This window comes from Brachyistius frenatus, unplaced genomic scaffold (assembly GCF_029030835.1).
Source record: "Brachyistius frenatus isolate BFR_SWC_R1_liver_20210118 unplaced genomic scaffold, ASM2903083v1 Contig_24, whole genome shotgun sequence".
NCBI classification, from domain to species: domain Eukaryota; kingdom Metazoa; phylum Chordata; class Actinopteri; family Embiotocidae; genus Brachyistius; species Brachyistius frenatus.
Window position 1 is genome coordinate 1,628,961 of NW_027210623.1, and position 19,036 is coordinate 1,647,996.

The 19,036-nt window shown below is 38.8% G+C and overlaps 2 protein-coding genes across 3 annotated transcripts in view; one reads left to right on the forward strand and one right to left on the reverse strand.

Annotated features, from left to right (window-relative positions):
* Positions 1–5,086, reverse strand: part of mettl15 (methyltransferase 15, mitochondrial 12S rRNA N4-cytidine) — a 48,358-nt gene extending 43,272 nt beyond the window's left edge. Inside the window, exons 1-2 of one of the 2 annotated variants that reach the window (XM_069697695.1) lie at positions 5,041–5,086; positions 2,747–2,986 (exon numbers count right to left, since the gene is read on the reverse strand). In XM_069697695.1, coding sequence (XP_069553796.1) covers positions 2,747–2,974 — 228 coding nt within the window. In that variant the 5' untranslated portion in view covers positions 2,975–2,986; positions 5,041–5,086. Of the gene's footprint in view, positions 1–2,746; positions 2,987–4,594; positions 4,617–5,040 lie in introns of those variants that run through there. The other variant, XM_069697696.1, reaches the window with a different exon arrangement.
* Positions 1–19,036, forward strand: part of kif18a (kinesin family member 18A) — a 66,067-nt gene that overhangs the window by 31,338 nt on the left and 15,693 nt on the right. The window contains exons 2-10 of the mRNA XM_069697694.1: positions 6,727–7,069; positions 8,398–8,555; positions 8,842–8,946; positions 9,674–9,784; positions 10,059–10,256; positions 14,237–14,413; positions 14,526–14,600; positions 14,743–14,843; positions 18,714–18,876. Of these exons, the coding sequence (XP_069553795.1) occupies positions 6,727–7,069; positions 8,398–8,555; positions 8,842–8,946; positions 9,674–9,784; positions 10,059–10,256; positions 14,237–14,413; positions 14,526–14,600; positions 14,743–14,843; positions 18,714–18,876 (1,431 nt within the window). The remainder of the gene's footprint in view (positions 1–6,726; positions 7,070–8,397; positions 8,556–8,841; positions 8,947–9,673; positions 9,785–10,058; positions 10,257–14,236; positions 14,414–14,525; positions 14,601–14,742; positions 14,844–18,713; positions 18,877–19,036) is intronic.

Sequence of the window (19,036 nt, forward strand, 5' to 3'; positions counted from 1 at the left end):
GTCTTGCTTTTATTTGCTCTGTAAGTTCCAAAAAAAGGATTTCACCACTGAATCAAAACTCATGCCTTTCTCTGTTTCCCTCTACAAACATATTTTCTACAATAGAGTAGCGCTGAGCAATAAAACTATTTTGATAATTTTTTTTTTTTTTTTAATTATCTGAATAAAAATAATCACCTAACGAGTCATTTATGGAAAATGCATCCGGAGGAAATTGTGGCGATGAGCGATCAAACAACATCTGTTATTTGGAAATGGGTCGGATTTCTTAATCTTAATAAACAGCAGTGATTACAGTGGCACGCTAACATCTTGTTTGTCATCTTACTTTAGCGTTTTAGCATGATAATATTGTCCATTATCACTAAATACTAAGTGCAGGTGAGGCGGATTGGAGATGTTATTAGTTTTGCTGGTAATATTTAAGACACATTAAGTAAACTGACTGTGGCACTAGCGGCAAATGAAAGGATCACTAAAATGATTACAGGTCATTCTGAATGAGATGTGAGTGTGTGAACCGGATGCTATGGCAATTTGTGCAAAAAGACATTTTTACTTAAAGCCCAAAATGTCACCTCATTTGGAGACACGAAGAAAAGTCGAGAGGATCCCCAAATCATTAGGGTAAATTGTCTTGTTAAGTACAAAATCAATCGAGTAGATGTTGACATACGGTATTTCTGTGAACTTTGAACTGCTGGTGGCTCTAGATGAAAAGCCAGGGCATCACCAAAATCAAGATAATTCAGCCTGAGGACAACGCAAATGTATGTACAAACTTTCAAGGCATTCCATCGAATAGCTGTTGAGATATTTCAGCGTGGACCCAGCTAACCAGTGTTTCAAGTCTTGTTCCACCGTGCTACTTCATACAGACATGAACCAAGCCAGAGAAGACAACGGTTTCCAAGCCACTACGTGGCACCTTCAACTCAGTAAGTACAGAGCTGCATACTTCCTTGTTCAGTGAATGTATGATTTCAGTGAAGAAATCTGACAAACTATCAATCCAGATCCCACGAGCAAGATGGCCATTTGTAAAGCTGAGAAAATAGAGTGTAGGCTACCAGCGCAAATTAGATACCTGCATGCACATTTACAGCCAGACGTCCTGTGTGGGAGGCAGCAGGGCACTGAAAAGCTCCATTTACACACATTAGTTCAAATGCAGTATTTGCTCTGACACCCATCATCGCTTAAGTACTCCATTCATACATGCTCTTCTTCGGCTGACAAGACCAATTACGTGTTAATGATTTTCTCATTTTAATAACATCCATTTAAATCAATAATCATATGGAAATTTGTCTGATATTAATGGCAGGTTTTCCTCCACACTGGAACTGATCTGTTAGTGACAGCATCACTCAAACACTACAAATTTGAGAGTTTAAATGGCAGCTCTGTCAGTCATGTCAGGATTGAGATTTCTGACTGCCTGACTAACAAAGCAAGAGGATGTCTCAATGCAGTTATAGCTATATTTGTATATCTATAGTTACAGCTATATTTAGCTATTAAGCTATTTGAAAGAGTAATGACAATGTGTCAGCATTGTAATGTTGCTGTAGTTATAGAAGCAGTGAAGCGGCAACCATACATGTGTTCACAAACAAATAAATTAACAACTGCAGTGAAGCGACACTTCATCACGACTTCTGAACCGTACAACATTCCACAACACGTCACACTGAGTGATGTCTACAGCATGTACTGTACAAAAAAATGTAATCTATCAAACTGTTTTTAATAGCATCTGATTGGCAAGCTGTCTTGGGACAGTTGGCAAATGGGCGGGCAGCGGAGGAGTTTAGAGGTGCTAAAGTTCAGGCAGGAGCGACGCAGCACCCTGTGTCCTGCCAACAGCCTTACAGTGGCGCAAATCCTGACTAAGTTGTTGACCCGCGGCCCCCACCTGCCTTGACCATGCATTATATAGGGGGGGGCATCACTTCCCCTCCTATGCTGCCTGCCACACCAGAAGGCTTTTGACTCATGCCCATCTGCCCTGGTAGTACATACATTAAGTGAAAGCCAAGATACCGGCACCCTGTCCAATTCATGTGTGTCTTTATAACAACAAGTTGTTATGTCGTGTGTGAACAGAATTTTACCTTAGCAACAAACATCTCAGCGAAGAGAATAATTATCAATAAAGAGGCCATTTCTGATAGTTATCCTCAGATTGAATTGAAATACCACCGCGGCGTTACGATACACCCATATGGAGAATATTTCTTAACACGGTTGTCATTATTCTGTTTTTTTCAGACCTAATCGATCTAAGAAATACAACAGTCTGGCAATAATTTTCACATGTTCTGACACATATGAGAGGGACAGAATTTAGGGACGTGAGAAACACATCTCAGCATGAGTTTGCATGCCTATGCCATTACCACAGCAACCAAGGCAGACCTGATAGCAATTCCTGAAAATACAAATGTGACTATATCACTTGCAAATATCAGCGTGGACAGTCGGTCTAGAGATTCAATTCAGTCACACATCAAATTTGCCTGCACTTGGAACACATTCTGGGGGCTTTTTAATATGGAAATAAATCAGAGGGTGAAAACACACAATTGGAATTAAAGGCAATAAAAAAAAAAATTAAAAAGTCAAATGACCCCATTGCTCGGGTCAACAGCACTTATTTGGACTGAATGAATATGTGCCATATTTAAAAGATCATTTAAACTGTTTAAGGACATCAGAAAGCTTGACTTATGAACAAACGTACCTGAGCTGGTTGGATGTCCAGGTAATGAAGCACTTCTTTAAGCATGACAGGTGTGTGAGGAGGCTTTTCAGTTGAAACAGCAGACGGTTCTTCAGATGTGTTCAGGGGTCCGGGACCAGAAGATGCACCAGAGTGCAGGCTCGACATCAGTGATCTCCAGGCTCTCCATACAGTTAGATTTGTTGTCCGAATCATTGTGTTGGAGTGCACGGTCATGTGAAAAATCATCCTTATGATGCTCTACAGAGAAAATAAGCGCAAAGTCATGTGATAATACAAGCAGAAAGATAAAACGTAAAATGAAAATATTCTGAAGTAAGTAAATGGATGTTCTACTTGATGTAAATAATATTACTGAGGTTAGTCTTATATCAAAAGCAGGCCGATTAGTTTCTTATTTTGGCATTTTGCATGAAGCATACTTCCCACATCAGGCACCCCAGAGAACCACATGGTTAAAAATGCTATTCAGGTGGTTTTTTTGCAACACAACATACTAAAAATTAGAGCTCAGTGAGTGACGTATGGTTATAATAAAATTAAAATTTTGAATTTGGGCAAGGACAAAGACAAAGTTCAAACAAATATCTCCCAGCTAGATTAAACAACCTTCACCAGGAGAGGATGTTGATTATTGTTATTCTGTCATCACCTTCCACTTAAACGTGGCGCATCTCATGCTCACTTTAAATAGCCTGCCGCCTAGTCATGGAGGAAGTATCGAGATCCTTTACAATACTAAAAGTAGTAATACCACACAGTGAAAATACTCCAATAAAAGTTGAAGTCCTGCTTTAAAAAAAAAAAGAAGTGAAAATATGTTAGTATTATCAGCAAAATTTACTTAAAGTGTTAAAAGTAAAAGTGCACATAATGAGAAGATGCTCCATGTCAGTGTATTACTATTCGAGTTCATATTTTTGCTGCATTAATGTGCATTTTACTGCAGCAGTCAGTTGAAGTTGAGGTAGTATGAACAATTTTGCAGTCGGTTAGTTTAATGCAGTAATGCATCATATTCTACAAGATCTTATGTTTGTAGCGCCACTGTAAGAACTAGGCATCTCTAAAGCTCAGACAAACAGTCCTGTGTTCAGCTTCGTGACATTATCCAGCTGAACCAAGAGGATTTTTAAAAAATTATTTAGTTATAGCTTAAGAAATATATATATTTTTTTATTCATAAAGGAATATTTAATCCTTAGGTTTATCACAAACATTCAAATTCAAAATCCCTCAACATTTTGGGATACATGATTTTCACTGGACACGAATGGCATGAAACATTTTAATGTAAAAGGTGACTAGTAACTAAAACTGTCAATCTAGTGGACTAAAGAGGACAATATCTGCCTCTAGGATATGGTGGAAGTATCACGTTAAATTAATTCAATTAAATTGATTTATATCGTGCCAAATCACAACACAGGTTATTTCATGACACTTAACACATTAAAGTCCTTAAAGCAGAACTTTACAATATTATAGAGAAACCAAACAACTCCACATGTACACTAGGAGGGGAAAAATACTCCTCAATTAAATGGAAATACTTGATTAAAAGTACAAATACCTCAAATGTGTTCTTAATTAAATACATTCCACCAGTGGAATAAAAGTATAATAAGTGGAAGTGATAATTTACCACGTCCTAGAGGCAGATATCGCAGCTAGGCCACCACCTCGTTTTTTAACTAAGCTGCCAGACGTTAGCTGCTAGCAATGAAGCGAGGAGCAAGCAGAAGGTCAAATTATCTTCAGAGCAGCAGGTTGTTTTAGGAGTTAAATCTCAGCAGGATGATTTCATTTGACCAAACGTGTCAACTATCTGTCCTCAGAGCAACTTACCACACGAATGCAGAGGTTGTTGTTGTTGTTGTTTTTTTGTTTTTTTTTTGGGGGGGGGGGGTGTAAAGCAGCTAACAAATGTGGAAGGTGACTTTGACGTGGCTGTGTCCGGGAGAAGTCAATTATCGATGAGGCTAGATTAAGCGCACGTGTGACGCCCTTTTCTCACCGGCGGACGGACACCTGCCGTGAATGACCTCGGGTCAGTTTGCGGCTGCGCGTTCTTAACACCTGGAAAACATAGCGATGCATTAAAGATGCTGTTGCTATGCTACCAAACCCCTGGACGGCCGCGTGCGATCAGCCGGACAGAATGTCAACGGCTATTAGAAAAAGAAGAGACTTCCGCGGTGCGAAGTCAGTTACGTTTATACATGTTCGGCAGAACGTGAAGTGCGCGTGAGAGAGAATCGCGCCTACATCAAAGAGAGTTGGCTGTAGCTTACCCGTCGCGTGACACAGACGCAGTTAGCTCCACCTTCAGCGGCGGCGGCAGCACGCGGTCACGCGTCACCACGTTTCCGCCGCGTCACCGGCCGCTCTCGTCCAATCAGCTGCCACCGAGCAACAAGGCTTGGTTTTGAAAATATTGGCGCTCGTCGTGCTTTCGCCGTGTGTCGAGTCCTCCGCTAAAAAGCGAGTTTATTTTTTTTTTTTTCTACCGCGAAACACTTGTGTAAACGTCGCCGTGGTTATGAACGATACCTGATACTGACAAAAAAAAAAAAAAAAAAGGTAAGACGACATCGCACACAACGCTGTCGAGATGAAGACAATAACGCTAACCTACCGTTGGAAATTATGAGTTAGCCACTAAGCTAGCGGGCGTTAGCCGACCCTGCCAAGTATTATTAAATGTAATGGGTGTTTCACGTCGGATATTTATACTAGCAGTGCCAGCATGGTAAAAAAAAAAAAAGTACCACGCTAACAGCATCTATCTTAACCTTTTATGACTTGAGATGCACAATTTGAATGTATTATGCCGTTATTAAACCTCACTGCTGTAACGCACCGGTAGACTTTTAACAGGGGACAAACTGCCACCCGGTTACTTTAACACGGGTGCATTTGTTTCCTTGTTGAGTATAACAAAGGATCACGGGAATTGTTTTAAGTGTGCATGCAAATAAAGAACTCAAACATTGCAAACCCAGTCTTTACTAACGTCAGGATGATTTTTTTTTTTTTTTTTCATATGCACACACGTACCCCAGTCACCTTTTATCGTTTACACCTCGATACAAGCAGTCAGCGGTTTCCCGTCCATTATAACATTTAGGTGCCGCACCCAAGGCTTTAATCACAGCACCTATAAGCCACTATAGCCTCACTGTGAGTGTTGTTTTACTAATGTATGGTGGGTTTTATTTTTATGGCAGACCGTGCATTTGTAGATAAACATTGTAATGACAATAGTCAGAATTACGTGAAGATGCACAAGTTTTAGTCAAATAACCACCGACCACTGCTACCACACATCTTACCCCTTCAAAAACCTATGGAAAGTTTTGCATTACAATCCATCTCCCTGCCTTCATGCAGGTTTATAGTGTTATAAGGTTGGCTTGTGCTGGCTTTGAATGTTGAAACCATGCTCTACACAACCTATACTAAACCAAATTGCCTGCCTAATATTGTAACAATACAACAATGCGACTGTTGTAAGTTGTGGGTCAGACGGTTGGGGAGGTTACCTACCAATCGAAAGGCTGTGGTTAAATACCCGGGTCCTCCTGTTCACAGGCCAGGGTGTGCTTGGGAGTTGGTGAAAGGGAGGGAAAAGCCCTATTTAAGTGCACACCATTTAATATGCTTGTTTCCCAATGACATTTTGACTTTTAGCAAGCATGTAAATAAAAAAATTTCGGTTCCATTATAGATAACCTAAATTAAACATTTCAGCGGGGCTGAAGAAATGTGTTAACATAAATCAGTGGTTTTATTTATATAGCGCAAGATACAAATGTGCCCCAAAACGAATTACAATCTGTACAGTACTCAACACCTTCTGTCCTTCGACCCTCGACTTGACACTAAGTAAATTTCCATCACCAGCTCTCTCCTGTTCATTTTAACATGTTTGATTTCATCCGCATGTAATTAAAAATACTTTGTTTTTTGTTTTGCAGCAATACGTCAGTCACTGCAGAAGGACCACAATGGCGAGTGATGTGTGCAGCCATGTAAAGGTGGTTATTCGAGTGAGGCCAGCCAATGACAGTGAGAAGAATGAAAACTCTCGCAATGTGGTCCAGGTTGTGGATAACCACATGCTCATATTTGACCCCAGGGAAGAGGACATATGTTTTAGGTCACAAAGAGTCCGAAATAGAAACATCAACAAGAGGGCTAACAAAGACCTAAAGTTTGTCTTTGACCGTGTTTTTGATGAGAACTCTACTCAAGATGATATCTTTGAGAACACCACTAAAGGAGTGTTGGATGGTGTGATGAATGGATTCAACTGCACAGGTAATAAATTATTGAATACAGGCTGCCTAACATGTTGACATGGCCACATGAATATTGTTTGACAACAGCTGTTTGCTAACATGTTCGGCATATGTACTAAAGAGACGATGATATGTCAGTGTTGTGTCCGCTGTCTCCAACTGGGCAGAAAGAAAAAAATCTGTTATTGTAGGTTCAGTAATATTGGGGGCAATCAGGAAGTTCATAGTCTTCTATAACCTGTGTGTGTACATATTCGAAGTTGCTTGATCAAAATCAGCTCCCGGGTTACACAAAGGGTTTTGTAAGCAGCCGTATGTGCGCATTTGCAGTTTCACCATGGACCTGAGCAGAGAGCGTTTCAGAAAATCTATTTGCCGGCTTGGGTGTTTTGAGTGGCATTTGCGTTTCAAGAGTGGCAAGACATCACTTTCCAAAACTGCAGAAGGCACATTAGTTGAACAGCACAACCACTGGGGTTTTCTTTGACATTTGTGGGGTTGTGAACCATTATCTGAACTGTGGCGCAATGGCACTTGGGTGATCCAACATGACAACGCACCCTTTCACATCAGGTTGGAAACAAGTTTCACGCCCGTAACAACAAGGTGGGCTGCTTCCCACCACCCTTACTCACCGGATTTGGCTCCTTGCGACTTCTTTCTGTTCTCCAAAACTCCAAAAATCTTTGCTCAAGTTTCAGGTCTGTGGTGAAATCACAAATGTACAGAGACCAGTGGTCACAAAAAGTCTTACTCAGGTGCTGAGGTTGATCAAGCCACATAACTTGGAATACTTACTCTGAAATGATAGAGCTTCCCCCTGCTTCACACACATCATGGTGGTCAATCAAAGTATTGCGCAAAGGCTGTGAATACTTATGTACGTGTTCTATTTTCCTTCTTTATTTTTAGTAGAGTTGCAAAAATTTTAAACAAACTTTTTCACTTTGTCATTATGGGGTATTGTGTGTAGAATTTTGAGGGGAAAAAAATTATTTAATCCATTTTGGAATAAGGCTGTAACATAACAAAATGTGGGAAAAGTGAAGCGTTGTGAATACTTTCTGGATGCACTGTACTCCAGATCCACTTTTCAATCTAGACAGATCAGAACATTTAAATTCTTAGCATTTAAACTCACTTAATCCAGGCTCTTATAATAATAATAATAATAGTAATTGCATGTTTCTGAGTGTCATTTCAAAATATAATATATTTGATGGTTCCATTGCTCACGTTCCAAGTTTTTCACATAAAATTCTGTGGTTATGCTCTTTCCAGAGCAAGTTGTTGTTGTTTTGATAAGCATTGTTAGTTTTTTCTAGTAATTCTGTTTTTCGATTGCAGTGTTTGCTTATGGTGCTACTGGAGCAGGCAAGACACATACCATGTTAGGCTCACCAAATGAGCCAGGGGTCATGTACCGCACAATGACAGAGCTGTTCAAACGCATGGATGATGCCAAGCAGGACAAAGAGTTTGCTGTTGCATTCTCATATCTTGAGGTGAATATTTGATTCTTTGTTTTTCTGTTCATTAATGAATATAGGGTTTTTCAGTGTTTGACCAATTGGTTTCAGTAGTACTATTTATACATTATATAACCCATATTGCTTGTCTCTAAAAGTATTGTGGCATTTACACATTGTTTTTCTTTATCTTAACACTTTAAAACATACGAATAAAAACTCATATCTTTTGCAGGTCTTTAACCTGACAATAATTTTTTGTCATATGATAGTTTTGAGGGATTTGCTGCTGTTTGCAGTTATATTTGTTGTTTGTTTACAGGTTTACAATGAACAAATCCGAGATTTGTTGGCTAATGCAGGTCCTCTGGCAGTCAGAGAGGACAGTTCTAAAGGAGTGGTTGTTCAGGGCCTCACACTGCATCAGGTTAGTAGCGACTTGTATCATGAATACTCCCCCATAGCATGGTAGAGCGTATTAAAGGTAAACACTGCTGTCATTGCAGTTAATTTATTGCGGTCGGTCTAATTTAGATTTCCTTCTGTTGGTTTTACAATATACAATATGATGTTTTTAATTAGAAGCTCATATTCCCAAGCGTGTAACAGTTATAATAGAATAATTGATAAGAAAATGGCTCCCATGCATGCACCACTATTTAAAAATACACATTCTGTGTTAAGTTATTATCAATAAACAGTGTGAAAGAGAGCAATAGCTTTGGTTGTTTGGCAAAAAACTGAACAAAACAGTCCCCTCTATGTTCCATTGAGTGCACAAAAAATATTACAATACAGGAAAACATTTTCTTCTAGTGGTGTCCTCTCGCGTAGTAAATGATGGTTGTATGGACGAAAACGCTTTGAACTGAAGTTAGAAATTCAACTTTTTAATATCATCAATTATAAAGAAAAAGTGTAGTTTGTAAGACCTCTTTCTCAAATAAATCTTTCAATATATAAAACTATTTTTATTATTAAAAATACTATTCAAATATTGTTCTTTAGAGCTGGATTACATATACAAACAATTTAATGTTGAGTCACCTTACAAATTCAGTTACTGTCACGTACAAGTGCACTGTGGCAGTTCAAAATGGGGTCTTTTACTGGGTCACCCACTGTCTATGTTGATGTTCTTTGTTTCTATACAGCCCAAATCTGCACAGCACATTCTTGAAGCTTTGGATTCTGGCAATCGAAAAAGGACACAACACCCCACTGATATGAATGCCACCTCTTCCAGGTCCCATGCTGTATTTCAGGTACTTCAATCCAGTTTTCACAAAATCTCTGTATGAACCAATAGACTGTAGCATGATGTGATAACTTGGAACAAGAAAACAACATAAGAAAGATCATAGAAAGGAGAAACATGAATACAAAAGGGTACGGGTAAACTGTTTCCACTCCTTAATTTTAAGTGAACAGGTACTTAAATGTATTTGAAGTATTTTGTTTAGCTACAAACATCTCACAACACATCACAATTTGGTTCTTGATTGTCTTAAGGTGATCGTTTTGTGTTCTTTTCTCCAGATATATTTGAGACAGCAGGACAAAACTGCCAGCCTCAATCCTAATGTCTGTATTGCCAAAATGAGCCTGATTGACCTGGCAGGCTCAGAGAGAGCCAGCGCCACCAACACCAAAGGTGCTCGCTTACGAGAAGGTGCCAACATCAATCGCTCACTCCTCGCCTTGGGAAATGTTATCAATGCTCTTGCTGACCCAAAGGTGAGTTAGTATTACCCTGCGCATACTGTACGTCATTTATATAACAGAATGTAAAAAAAAACCCAAAAAAACATAATCACCACATACAGGTAATGTTTTTATTTTAATTACATAAATCACAGTCACCATTGATATTCGGTGATATCACTATTACTTTAGATAACCTGGCGGTTTTCAAAATAGAGCACAAAGTGTGGTGCCCTGCTTACACAAGCTGCACTGTTATTGTTTTCCATGCATTCAAGTGCCTCCATCATGCAAAATAAGGGAAACAAGGCCCAGGGTCAAACTAACCAAAGTGATATCAATTCATGTTGTTATGAATGGTGTTTGTATCCATGTAATTTTGACATAACAGTGCCAGTCTATGTTGCAAACACTGTTCCCATTTTGTAAGATCATAATGCCCCAGCGGCCCACTCATTCCTAGAAAAGCTTAATTTTTTTGTTTTCTAGTGATAGAGAAATAATGGGAAAATAGACACTGAAAAAAGCAAATTCCCTTTAAATGTTATTTTGCGTTTTCTGGGAGCAATCTGTCAGATGTCTTAGTGACAACCGGCACTTAAGATTAGTGATCTGTTCACCAAAAAAAGCATAATCAAATAGTTTTTTCTGCTTGGTGTTGTAATAATCATAATTTTCAATTTTATATGTGCAGAAGACACCTCCTGGTTAATAAAAAGACAGCTGCACACAGTAGTGTCTATCAGCCTGTCGAAACACAACTGTCTGGTTAGCTTGGTAATAAATGAAATATACATTTTATGATTCATGACCTAATAAAAGTTAAAATGATCATTTATTTAGAAACTATGTTACACGGTGCTTTACATAATTTCAAATCAAGGGAAAGTCAATAGTTTAAACCAATAATACGTTATAAAGTACACATGATTATTAAACTAATCAATAAATGGCAAAACTTGAAAAGAACGTGGCAAAGAGAACAAGACAAGATTCAATCTGTTGGCAGATATATAGTTTAGATGTAGCAGAATTGTACCTTCTTAATAATCTATATTGATATGTTTAACAGTTTAGATGTGATATTAATGGCTCTTTACACTAATATAATTTTAAAGACAATATGACAAAGACTATGTTATAAGATTTCATTGCCATTATTACACAGCATGTTAAAATGTATTATATGCCCTGAAGTGTTTACTGATGCATTACACGGCACATACAGTGCACAAAGACAGTGAATGTATTCTTAAGATTATTATGGTTATAAGTATGTGGAGTTAACCCCCATATGAAACGGAGCCTGGGGAGTGGAGAGTCAACTGAGTATTTGGGTATTATTTCATTCCAGTTGCATACATTAACCTGTCAAGCAGTCTTCTCACTTTACACACTAGTCTCAAGGGAAGAGGCGCAAGCAGGCCACATGCATTTAGGAAGTGTTGTGCAAATCTACCACGGCCATGTTGAAATGCGATCCATCTTCAACAGGTTACCTCATTCTTGGTTTGAAACTGTTCTTTTATGAGCACTGTCCAGTTGGTGTTATGTCCAGCCCCCCATTTTGGGGTGTTGCAGTCATGGACTCAAAGTTTGATCTGCTCCACCCACAACGCCCACCACTCCTTTCTCGTCCTGTCCCATGGTTATTGGTGCTCCAGTGTTTACTGCTGGCAGACTAGGAATTCATGTTGTGACCATCGTTTACAGGAAAGAATGTCCCCACTTGTGTCTGGGCTGACATGCCATTTGTTTGAGTGAGAAGAATGTCTGCTACTTCTGTTTGGGCTGTTCAGTGTGTCATCTTCATGCTATGCTGCACAGAGGTTTTTGTTGTAAGTTGTTTGCCTCAGGCCATGTCCAAACTAATGCAGATACATTTGACGATGCACCACTTCTCTCCAGTTTGGCCTTCCATCCACACAAGGCCAGTGTTTCCCACCCATGAAAAAGGGGCTTTCTCAAACGGTTGTAAAAAGTCGATACATTTGATGATATCAATCTTGCTTTATGACATAGATGGAGAAATCCGATCTTTTTGAGAATGCTGACGTGTGGTCGTTAACATTTTCAGACATGGTCAAATCCCTCGCAGCAATGTTTAGAAGCAAACTTTCTATCACCCCACTCATCGCTGTTATTTTTCCTCTAAATAATACAAAATACAAGGGCTCCAACTACTGGAATTACTGTTAAACTTGGTTACCGTGGAGCAATTATGATCTGTGTTGAAATCATTCTGCTGTCTGACAACAGGAACAGAATAATATTTCCATTAGAATTAAAATTTTGAGATGTGTGGTCAGCTATAGTAAAAAAAAAAAAAAAAAAAAAAAACTAAAAGAAAAAAACTGCTGGTGTCAATTTGGGGCCGCAAGTCTGCTGTCATTGATGTAGTTGATTAAGGCTAAAACGTATGCCTACTTTACAGTAAAAGCCTTACAATCATGGGCCAGCGGACACTTTAATTGGAAGCAATGACAACAAGAGTAATGTTATAATGTATATACATATGTAAGTGCAGCACTGCTCTTAGAAATGTTTTCTGATTGTTCATAGAGACTGTTGGGGGGGAAATCTGGATTGATAATGTATGCCAACCCTAGTTCTGTTTGCCAGCTGAAAGACTTTGAACAAGAAATGATCCACCTGACTTTCCTGTAGTTTTGTCTCGTAAAAGTGGCAAGTTTTAAGGAAAAATATCTTTACTACGATTTTAAACAACTGCTGTGGATGTCTGTGAAGAGTCATTAGGATTGTGGCATTATCCAAAGACTTGCTTGTGGTTCTGGACGTTTCACTGCTTTATCACTTCAAACGGACTGGTAGGGAATCCCCGGCTCTTAACCTCCGGTGTGGTCGTCATTACCTTGAGTGGCGTAACAATGACCTTAACAACTCAAATGTTGACAGGGATGGGTCAACAATCCAACACCCATTCACACCTGATTCATGTGACCTCAAAGACTCACATGATGGCTGGGTGGGTAAACCATTAACACGTGACCACATCAACTATAAAGTCGTTAACAACCCCTCAGGTGGTTTAAAGCCTCAAACTCCCCACCAGTCAGTTAGTGGGGAAGAATCCTTTCGCCTGAGAGGGGAGACGTCCTCAAGAAATTCAATCTGCCTTCGGTTAAAAGTTAGAACAATAGTATGGATTAACATCTGGTTGACTAACCTCCCATTTACACGAGTACAGATCGTTCCATTCACCTGAAAGTTGTCGGGGGTGTTACACTGAATGACGTTCAGATTCATATGATTGACCACACTAATGGAGTCTAGACAAACTTACCAAAATATGGAAATTATCTATTAAATGTTAACTTTGAATGCCTGTTAATATTAAAATGGAGATTTTCCCAAATGGCACAGTTTCCCCAAAACTGCCTGGACCTGACATGAACTACGACGATCTTTGAATCCAGATGTAGATTTAGGGGTTTTCCACGGGAGAAGCGCAGGCACAGCTGTGATCGCCAAAAGATATCATTTTACACTCCTTTGCTAACTTATCTTTAATACAACTTTTTGCAATCCCAATGTCCACAAGACTGTGACTCACCAAAGCAGCTGTAGTTTATCTAATGCCATTATTACAGACTGAGCTGTGTTCACAGACCAGCTGCAGAAAAACTTTGACACTAAAATAAAATGAACACTTCATCCTCAATTTGGTTTATTGGTCCCCACCAAACCTGTAATGTGACTAAGCTTCTCTTGTGGAACATGTCCAGACGGAGAATTCATGTTGGGGCACACCTCACATTTGTGCTTCCTCCTCTGCAAACCGTAGCAAAAACATGTTTTTCTTTTTATAAATTGTATTTGTGTTTGACAGATGTAGTGGTTTCCTGGATTCTGTATTTGTTCCTTTCAAACTTTTATTTGATCCATTTTCACAGTAAGCACAATAAAGCCCCAAGAGTTTTCATGTTTACTGAGTTGGTTGTCTGTATACACTTTCAGGGAACTCAAACATCCATTTTTCTTCTTTGTTTCAGAGTAAGAAATCTCATATACCATACAGGGACAGCAAGCTGACGCGACTACTTAAAGATTCCTTGGGTGGCAACTGCAGGACGGTTATGATTGCCAACGTTAGCCCCTCGTCTAAGTCATATGATGACACCCACAACACACTTAAGTATGCTAACAGGGCCAAGGAGATTAAATCTTCGGTTAGTATTAAAGCTATCATATTGTTTTATAATTGTAATTTAAAGCTGTGATTCTTTACTCTCGGTATAAAAAATGCTTTTAAATAATTACATTTTTCTCTCTACCTATTAGCTGAAGAGTAATGTTGTAAGCCTGGGCAGTCACATTGGTCAATATGCGGTGATATGTGAGAAGCAACGGCAAGAGGTAATATGAAACAACCAACACTACCATGCTCATTGTAATGTAGAAAATATCAATTTTTCTCTCATTAATTTATTTTTGTATGTGGACACGCACAGTGGTTCCTTTCTCACTGTGATTTCAATCTCATTTTGCATCTCTAAAGATTCTACAGTTGAAGCAGAAACTAAAAGAATATGAGGCGGGGAACACAGTGCCTGGGGCTTCTAACATGATGTCTTCCCAGAAACAAGCAGAGTTCAAAAGGTAAGCATGTACATGAGTGCTATTCAGACTGTAACTTGCAACATGTCAGTCGTTGTTTCTTTATCTTTTATAAACCCTTTTATTGAAAACCTTGTAATTGGAATGGAGACACTGATTCAGGCACAAAGAACATGTAGCTTGCATGTGCCAATTGAATGCCCTATTATTATTATATATTATGTGGTTTTGTAAGTGGTTCTGGTGACTTTAGATCCATAATAATTTACAAAGAAATAAGTCAGGCAGTTAAAGCTCTATTTAGTCATGGTGGGTAAAGTTGTACAATCAAGAAGGATATTCAAACAGAACCCTTTGTTTATCCATCATTAGATTATTGCCATTTATGGTATAATAAATATCACTCAATTAGTTTTTTTTTTTACAATGAGCCTTTATTGAATCAGCACAGTAGGTTCCTATGGCAAATATATTAGTTAAAAATTGCTTACATAATGTTGGTTGTAGAGAGCACTTGTAAATCAACCCTACTGGCCAAACCATTTACTAAAAGCTGTTGAAAAAAGAGTGACGCTGGATTATTTTTTGCTTGTCAGACGAATCAACAGAATTTTCATCACTTTGAGTTTATATTGAGTCAGTTGATTCAGAGTTGATAGTAAATATATATCTTGGTGGAAAAATATGAGGCAAGTGGTATATACATGCCATTTTTTATAGATATTGGCTGTTCAGTTCCTCGCACACATACATATATTTTGAGAGTCTAAATAAGCTATTAATATTACACTAACACAAACTAATTTAAAAAAGATACTGTTGAAAATTAAAATAACTACATCACAGTTCTCCTTAAATAATGAAAAGATTTTCTTGTATTGTGACCTTTTGTTCAGCTATCCACTTTCTGACACTTGTTACTTGTTCTGGTGTAGATCGTTATTGTAACAGATTAAGAAAAATAGCCTTTAGATGTAGAAGCTCATATCCTGTCCACTTTTCTTTTTCTGGGTGTTCCAAAGACATTCCCAGTCTCAATGGGACGTACGATCCCTACAGCATACCCTGGGTCTGCCTCTGGGTCTCTTGAGCTGGATGTGCCAGAAAAAAACAGACACCCCGGCCACCTCATCTGTCTCCTTTTATACTGAAAAGGAGCAGCAATTTTCTCTTGTCTTAATATGAATGTTCGAACCTGTCACCCAGTACCTAAGGGGCCCAAGTACCATGTGAAGAAAACTGATTCTGGCTCTGTATCCGTAATCTCATCCTTTTTGCCAGTACTCAGAGATCATGACAGACGGGTGCAACCCCCGTGTTACTTCTGATAACTTACCAATACATCTCGCAGTCTAATACTCCCAAGAACCCAAGATATTTGATTCCCTGTACTTGCAGTAGCAACTTGCTCCCATGTAGTCCCATCCTTTTCTAGCAGTGTAGTGCCTTCAGATTTAGAGTTGTGCAACCCTTGGCAACAGACCCAGTGCTGGTGAAGGTCATTGTTTGATCAAGCTAGCAGATCTACATGTAACAACGAACAGTTATGAAGTCTTGAGGTCACCAGACGAGATGCTTTCTGCCTCTGGGCTGCAACTAAACTGTGACTGTTTTAATGGTGGCGATTAATGATGGTGAAAATGTTCGGGTAGCTCGTCTTCACTCTTTCAAATGCGGTTTTCAACCAGCAGCAGCAGCACTTTCAAATGGTCACATATGCAAAATGTTGCTAAAATAGAATTTCTTTACCCCTGGCAGTTCTACATGCTTTGAATGGTAAGGTGGTGTCATAGTGGATGTCATTTAGTTAAAAATGCCTGCTGCTGTTTGTTTGCTTGTGCTGCCATGCATGTAAAGTCACAACTCAGCGCAGTGGAGTTTTTGACAGCTGAATGGACTGAAAACAAAGTGTCAGAACTGATGATCCTGGACCAATGCTGCTAAACTGCTAATGAAAGCTAACAGCCCACCTAGTTTCACTGGTTTTATATTTTTATTTTACTTTTAAACAACTTGTCTGTGATACTCCCATGAAATACTGTCCTATGAAATCAGATCTTGGACCTCCAGGAAAACTGTTACTTCCTGGAAAACAGTGTATCTTCAGTGATGACGCATGCTGCACTAGTGTGTATAATAAGTGCCATTTAAAAAGCATTCCCACCTTTTTTTCACAACTGATAGAGCATTGGGTTACACCACAGATTGATCTATACCAGTCTGACGTCCGGTTGTAAAAATCTCTTTAAAAGGAATTGCATCCCATGAAGAAACTAATAATGTGTCTTACGACCTTTGATCCTGTGTCTTTGCATGATTTGTTTGTGATAATTTTGGAGTTAAAGTTGCAATACTGTACTAGCACCTAAGTAAATGTGTAAGCTCCACAGGGCATCATTTTTATACTCAAAGACCATCTGGACTATTTTCATAGTCAGTCTTAACATATACTGCAGTCAGAAGACCTGCTTAGAACAGTCAGATACTACACACTATACTATACTATATTATACTATACTATACCATACTATAACATAACATAATATTATATAGTATTATTAATAAACAGTGTGACTGTAAATAATTGAACTTTAGGACAAACTCTGGGTAAATATAGCATTATTTTAGCTCTACATTTAAATATCTTTTATCTTGACAAGGTCTGCTGTGCCTTTAGTGCCTTTTTTAATTCAAATTATTAATGCCCATTTGTTTATTTTACTTAAATGAAATCGGCCACATCACATCTCGTCATCTTTAAGGCATAAAGTGGCATCTGTCGGGGTATTTGGGTTAGGGGCGGGGGACAAGGAAAAGCTGAATGAGTCGCACTCCCACACACACTTCATTCACTGGCATCAGAATTCACAACTCGCACAGTGAGAGGCTCTGAATAGAGGCTGCACGCTTCTCACACTATTAAAAATTCAGCAGTCTAGCAAGGCCACGACGTCTCCTACGTCACTGGAGTTACATTGAAGAGTGCAGTCACATTTCAGCGACAGCTCTCCAGCCTTATTTACCTGCATGCCTCCCCTGTCTCTTCTCCAGCTTAACTCAAATAGACAGCCTCTTGCATCCAATCTGGGTATCACCTCAACTCTATTCCAGGAATACATATGTACATCATATAGCTAAGAATATCTTTCTGGCTCAGTATGAACAGAAGTGGCATTTTGTGGAAGCTGTACAATGTTGTGACTTTATAATTGACTCTAACCTTAAATCATCAATAATTAATTGTGCTAAATAACAAACATTTGATGTAATTAGGGGTATACTTTTACATTGTCATTATTATTTGTATTAATGTATTTAAACTGATTTAAATATATTGAAAAAAATGTGAAATGTCTTTTTGGAGGTGTTGGAATACTTGATCAACTGGTTTGCGAAGAGCTCATGGCACAGCATTATATTAAATTTGCCCCTTACATGTGGCACAGCAGCTTCTAATCACATTTGGCTTGAATCCCTGTGGTGATGTTTTATTGCATTGCATTATACTAAGAGGTGTTTCTAATATTCTGTCCCATTCACGAATGGGAATCAGAGTGGACAAAAACACCTTTCAGTATAATACAGTCCAAAACAACACAGCTGCAGCCTCAAAAATGACCAGACATAAATGAACGCTTCTCCGACATTACTAGAAAAAAAAAAACATAGCATTACAGTTTCATAAATTGCAAGTTGTTATCAGTTGCATTAGACTGCACAAGTGTTCCTATTTACCTATTTTAAAAGCCAAAGTCATAAGATTGTTCTTCTAATTACAAAAAAGTTGTGACCACAATGACCTGCTCTGTTATTTTATGAATTTACATTAGAAATTGATTTTCAAACAGTTCATATTACTCAAAAAGTTTGACATTTGAAGGCTTAGCTTGTAATAAAAATCCCTCTCCCTAGGGTGTCAGAAGCTCTGCAGCAAATCTTCTCAAGCCGAGCCCAAATCAGGCAAGAACAGCTGGATCTGGAGAGACAACTGAAGGAGAATGAGCTGCGCCAGCGCTACAGTGAGGAGGACAACCTGCAGGTCCAACATTTCTGTGCCAAAGAAAAGACTGAGAAGGTAGCTGATGCTTACACTGCTATCCACAGTTTCTATCATCCCTGCAGAAAAACAGCTGCTGAGTCATCATTTCACCGCTCTCTTCTCTATAGTTGTCTTAGCCTCTCATTTACGCCACTACAGGAAAGGGTCACTGCTCATCAGTTCCTGGCTCTTCTCT